We start from the raw sequence: 6,485 nt of genomic DNA, 5'->3' as shown, positions 1-6,485 counted from the left end.
AGTCATGTTCTTGCATGTATAATTGAACATTAAAATACAATTACATTGGCCAACAATGTCACTATCAGCCCCCAAATGTCTAAAGAATGTATACTTTAATTTGAACAGTCGTGTCTTCTTGGATGTTACCCTTTATATAGCCCAATGCTGCATTTTCCTAGTTGATAGACTAAAACCATGTTTGGTTAACCTTAAAAATAAACACTCACGAGTAATTATATTACTTATAAGTGAAAGTAAAAAAAAAAAAAGTAAATTAAGAAAGAAAAAGTATTTAAAACATTTGTGCCAAACATGCTCTTTGAAGAAAACGGGTTAACTATATCAGTAGTAATTTAAACTTTTTGAATTAATGAATCATGTTTTAATTATATGGTTTTAATCGAGCATTAATCATTATGTTTAATTGGTTAAAATTATTTTTATCTTGACGTGCATTGAAGATGACAATCGCACATACTTTTCGAATTTATTTGTTAATTATGATGGTAATTGAATTTTGCTAATTTAGTGCAAATAAAAGTATATCATTCAATCAAAAACTAAATCCATTTTACTTCATAACTAAAATAATTATAAAAATATAAACATAATTATTGGCCCCCACAAGACTACAACAAAACCCAAAAAATAAAAGATAAAGAAAAACCCAGTGTATTCCACAGCTCAATCCGTATGTGTCATTTGTTTGTCATGAGTTGTGTTTTGTTCAAAGCTCAAACAAACTCCACCAAACCCCAATGTTTGCGCGCACACATGAATGTGTTTGATTTTTATTTTTTTAAGTTGCATTTTTTCTCTTTCTCTTCCTCCAATCACACATTCTTCAATAAAATAATATTATACATTAATATAAAACTTTTTATTATTTTTAATTGCATATTCTTCATCAATCAACTATTTCAAAATTCATTTCTCTAGTTTAATCGGAATCGAACAAGTTCTATGTTTTTACTTGATCCTAATTTTTTTAAATTCATATTTGGATAAATTTATTTTCAATCACACTTTTTTAGAGGACTCACGACTTTTATTAACTTTTAACCTATATATTTCGTGAACTTTTATTAAAATTTAGTAAAAAATTAATTTTCAGTCAAATTAAACAAGAGCTTCCATGTCTTAAAAATGAAAATCATTAGACTTTGGTTATGTTTCAATTCAATTTTGTTGTTGCACATAGAATCGTAAGCTTTTTTATGTAATTGTTTCATTTTGATGAATCGAACCAAATTTAATTATACTTTCAATTTTGTGATTAAAAATAGGGTTTGACTTTCTCATTATTGTTAACAAAGAAAAAAAAAATTAAAATTCTCTACATCTTCAATTCCTAAGACAAAAACAATGTCCGATTAATTGAGGTTGCTTTCCTCCGAATATAAAGTAACACAATTAAGGAATTTTGCTGAAGTACTTGAAAATGTTGGACCGATGGGGTGATATCCTCTTACATTGTCGCAAGTTCGATATGAATAAAAAAAATGCTAACCTCCTATGTATGTGTGTGTGCAGTCAACCCCTACGTCATAGTCTCTATTATTGTAGCTTCGTCCAAAATTAAGGTACGAAAATTATTTTACAACATTATTTTTCCACATAGTTAATGCCTTTTAAACTGTCTATGCTCTACCATTTATTATACCCAACCTGGCACCATCACCATTACATAAAGGTGTGTGTATCTACATGTAGAGAGAGAGACATTGACATACAAATATGTAGTGAGAGAGAGAAAAAGAGTTGACTGTTGGGCATTTGTCTTGCTCTCTCTGTTAACACTTTGCTATACAGTATGCATACACAATTTCGACACCCCTCTCTGTGTACCATAAATCCTTTTGGGTGAGGGTGTATGTATCTGTCCATATGAAGAGAAAATCAAACGGCTCAATATTCTTACCCTTATTTAGCAGGCTGGAATTTCGTAATCAAAGTCTCTCGTGAATAATAAAAACGCTCCCCTAAACATTTTTCTGTCGATGTTATACGAAGTAGCAGTACAGACAGATACGAAACAAGGTGTAAATCTTTTTCTCTCTCACTAACACAAACAGAGTTCAGTCTTTTTGTATGTATACACGTATACCCTTTTGTGTTTAATTTGTATATGTGTGGATGATTTAGATCTTAGGGTTGATCTGCCTTCACTGATCTACATTTTTTTGGGAGCTTTTTTTTTTTTTTTTTTCTGTAGTTTTATTGAGTTACATGGATACTCTCATTTTTGTGTATATACTATACATAGGATAATCATCTTTCTGAAATTTTGCTGTAAAAAGGGTTTTTATAATTTGTTTTGAAGAGATAAAGGACAGTCTCTTTAGGGTGTTGAACAATCAGGTGTAAAAATTATTTTCTGTTCTTGTTTAATATATTTTTTTAGTTTTTTTACTTTTATTTTTCTGTTGGGATCTTCCTGAAATTCTCTATGTTACTGAGATTATTTAAAAGGCTAGATTAGTTATTTTATATAAAAGGGTTTGTTCATATGTATGTGAGTGTGATAGGGAGCTAAAGGACAGAACAAATGGTGGGGATTGGGGTATTGACTTTTTAGTAATTAAATGGATGATTAGTATATTTTAGCTGTTAAAAGTTTGTCGGGATTTCTGCAAAGTGGTGACTTTTTCTTGTCCTCTTCTTTGTATATGGGCAAAGGGAAGATTCCAAAGCTTGTCTACCGTTCGTTTTTTACTTGCTCAAACTTTCTTTTCCCGGAAAGTCTTTAAGAAATTGTCCGTAAAATGAGAAAAATTAGTAAGGTGAAATATATACTCGAAAAATAATTTGCAAGGTGAGAATTGAGATGTCAATATTGAATATAACCATATGATATTATTTGGTTCCAAAATTATACATTTTCTAGAATTTCCAATGCTCAGTGCTTTTTTCTGTTCTTGGTACTGAACATAATTGATAATTTAATCTCTTTGTAAGCCTGCGATCGTTTCAAGGTTTTGCTTTAGTGGGTACTGTAGTTAACAAACATGCTTCATGGTATCTGGCTTTTGATAGAATGCTAATATGAGAATGAAGATGGCTAATACTGTGTATATCCTGATTGGTGGATTAATTATCACTCACGAGAGCATTTTTTTACTTTATTGGAGAGGTTTTTATTCTTACTTGGTGCACGATTTTCATTCCTTCAAATTTGTGTTTCTCAATCTCATATATGATTATTAACTGTAGAGGTTGGCCTCTCAACTCTGCTTTAATATATGCTTCACTAGTGGATAGTTTGCTTCTCGGCTGTTAAAATTTTCGAAAATATCTCAAGGGATGTGAATTATGAAGCCTGGTAGTATTTCCAAAATTAAATTTTGTTTTAAAAATCTGTTACTGAAATCTTGATTGTTGCCTGATGGCCTTACCGGTAGCTCTAAACAGCTGAATTTTTTCTGGGGGTTGAGTAATATACAAATAATAGCATCTATGTGTTTTTCTGTGCTGATTGCATTTTGGAAGGGTTACATTATTCATTTTTTTCATGGTGATTCTAATAATCACATTATATCAATGTCTTTCTGTTTGTCACATTTTGTTTTGTGTTTCATTCTTGATGTTTTATGCCCTCCATCATTCATTCGGAACAGTTATCTCACTTATAAATGCTCCTTTGTTGCTTTTCCAAGCTTTGACATGTATTATAAGTTAAAATTACATGCAGATAATTTAAGGTTCATTCTAAACCATTTCAATGCGATGACAGTGTTCTTTACACGGCTAAACCAAAGGTGACCATGAAAGAAAATCAGAATACAACGTTGTATCATTCTAGTAGTTTCAGAAGGGAGATGGATTCCCTGGAGTTCACTGCTAAAGATCTATATCAGTTAAATGGCCATGGAAGAGAGAGAGGCCCTTTAGAATTTGAGGTTAAAACTGGAAATGAACCTTGGGACAATGAATTTGTGGATGCTTTTGCCAAGGATAATGAATATGGAAATTTAAATTTTCCAGGAAAGGAAGATTGGGATGAAATTCCAAGTGACCGTGAGAGGGATGCAGATCCATTGGATTCTGATACAGAGAACAATGGCAAATTGGGAAAAATCCTGGAGTTTGAACTTACTGTGATTGTAGAACGATTTGCACATGATCATGATAATGATCCAAGAGATTCTTATATGCCATGCATTGCTGCTTCAGATTTGTTTGAGTCTGGTACAAATTTATGTACTGATAAACGATTTGCCCATGATCATGATAATGATCCAAGAGATTCTTATATGCCATGCATTGCTGCTTCAGATTTGTTTGAGTCTGGTACAAATTTATGTACTGATAAAGATACTACAGATCGTGAACTGCCTGAGCTGGAAGTATTCTACAAAGAGGTTAATTATAACATTGTCAAAGATATATGCGTTGATGATGGGATGCCCAAGGAGGACAAAGTTTTGAGCAAAAGCATTAAGGATCATTGTAAAACAGCAAAAGAAGGCATTGATATGGAAATGCTCATTCTGGACGGTTTAAAATCTTTTTCTTTGGAGAATAACGAAGATGATGCCAATAATCATTGTGGGACCAAAAATAGCTATGAAAAATCACATTTGCCAATTGGGCCAATAGCTGCCTCAGAAATTTCTTTGGACAAGGATTCTGTTGGGGAATGTGATGTAGAGGACTCGATGCACTTTTCTGAACCAAATGATGGTGCATATGCTAAGATTGAGAGAGATGTTCCAGAGGCGGAATCTTTTGTAGATAGCAAACTTCCAGTGCTGAATTTTGGTACTTGTAGTTCCCTTAGATCTTTTCTCAACTCATTAAGTAGCGATGGAAATGAAATTGCTCAATCACCCAATCAGGTTTGTGTTCCATATTTTTATTGTTTAACTTCTTAAAACACGTGTTTGCCCGCATGATAAATGATATGGTTCAGAAGCCGTTGAAGAATAATTTAGCATATTGTTTCCTTGCAGAATTTTGTAAATGCATGTTTATGCGTATTGACTAGGACATAAAAACTTATACTTAGAAATACTGCGTAGACATGCTGGAGATGCTTTTTTTGTCTGTTGAAGTTACTCCAATTATAATTGTTTGCTTCACAGATTCCATCTGAAGATGCAATTTCAAGTAGCCACGCTGCACTGTTGACGAATACAGAATTAAATAAGAATAGTGTCCAAGCTGCCAACTTATTATGCAACAGTAAAGTTGACTGCGGAGATATTACTTTTAACTTCAACTCACCCAAACCCGTGGCAGCTGGCAGTACGGATGGATGTGCTGAAAATGTCGATGCACAATCTGTCAAGTCAGAGGATGAATGTCATCTTGAGTTTATAAATTCCGTCAAACATTTGGAAGCTAGCGCGGCAAAGTGCACCGGAAACAAGTTCGATAGCAATGGAAATGTTCATGAACATTCCATCGACCTCCAAGACACGAACTCTACTTCTCCGGATGGCCAAGTCCAGTCTGCTAGCATCAAGGACAAAAATGCTCAAAATGTTCATGACGAAGCCATTCAGACACATGATGTTTTTAAGGATGAGGTCGTGGAATGTGGCAGCTTTCCGGTTGTAAACCAAGTCCGATGTGATGAGGGAGAGTCAAGCTTCTCCGATGCAGGTCTTATCACTTTCTCAGGGCCAATATCTTATTCTGGGAGCCTTTCTCTTCGATCTGATACCGGTGCCGCTAGCGCTCGATCCTTTGCCTTCCCAGTGTAAACTTTATTTTAGTCTATGACATTGATTCTTCGTATGTAGGGATGTTAGCTATTTGCTAATCAGTTTTTTCTTGTCTCTACAGATTACAATCTGAATGGAATATCAGTCCAGTAAGAATGGAAAAAGCTGATAGGAGACATTTTCGAAGACGCAGGAGTTGGAGATCGGGTCTTCTTTGCTGTAAATTCTGAATGCTTCCATTCATTTATAGGTTCAACATCCCAATTTAGTCATTGAGGGCTGCCTGCAAGTATATATGTAGGGATATTTCTTAGGCTTGGTTGGCATTGTGTGTTGTGTTCATAGGGTCGTGCTTTGATTTTATTATAAAGCAATGTCTATATTTTTTGTTATATTTTTGACTTACGGATATTTATCGTGGAAATAGTGCATCAGTGTTAACTTTGACTAGCTAATATATAATTATTCGGTTTTTTTAGTTCTTCAACCACTCACAAAAAAAAAAATAAATAAATAAAAAGAAAAAAATCCACTTCGATGTCTCATACCAGTTGGCAAGATTAGACTCCATATATCGGTGAGTAATGGTCTGTTCCATGAGATCTCCATCTCTCTAGTGTGTAGGAAGGACACCTCGTTTTGTTGTTTGAAAGAGAATAAAGTGATATGAATTGAGTGAAGGAGAGGATTTGCTACGGTAAGTTGCAGGTTCGTATCACTCAATACCTTTATAACTTTTCCGACATGTGTATGGTAATTACAAATCCCTTTCCCTACACCTTACGAGGGCGTTCTAGCTAGATTCAAGTATTTTTATGTTAGCACACTGATCAA

General features: G+C 33.8%; 1 protein-coding gene across 3 annotated transcripts; it reads left to right on the top strand.

Annotated features, from left to right (window-relative positions):
• The first annotated feature begins 1,682 nt into the window (after window positions 1–1,682).
• On the top strand, window positions 1,683–6,127 carry LOC111400964. 3 transcript variants are annotated; one of them, XM_023028453.1, is made up of 5 exons: window positions 1,683–2,022; window positions 3,716–4,125; window positions 4,228–4,820; window positions 5,067–5,686; window positions 5,773–6,127. In XM_023028453.1, exons 2-5 carry the CDS (start codon window positions 3,747–3,749, stop codon window positions 5,879–5,881), a joined length of 1,701 nt encoding a protein of 566 aa, XP_022884221.1. In that variant the 5' UTR covers window positions 1,683–2,022; window positions 3,716–3,746; the 3' UTR covers window positions 5,882–6,127. The 3 variants fall into 3 exon arrangements, with proteins under 3 accessions (XP_022884221.1, XP_022884222.1, XP_022884223.1); XM_023028454.1 differs by having other exon boundaries at window positions 3,674–4,125; XM_023028455.1 differs by lacking the exon at window positions 1,683–2,022 and adding an exon at window positions 2,203–2,797.
• The last annotated feature ends 358 nt before the right edge of the window (window positions 6,128–6,485 follow it).

This window comes from Olea europaea, chromosome 10 (genome assembly GCF_002742605.1).
Source record: "Olea europaea var. sylvestris chromosome 10, O_europaea_v1, whole genome shotgun sequence".
In the NCBI taxonomy this organism is placed as follows: Eukaryota; Viridiplantae; Streptophyta; class Magnoliopsida; order Lamiales; family Oleaceae; genus Olea; species Olea europaea.
Note: the sequence above shows the minus strand (reverse complement) of the source record. Positions and strands in the feature narration are given on the sequence as shown.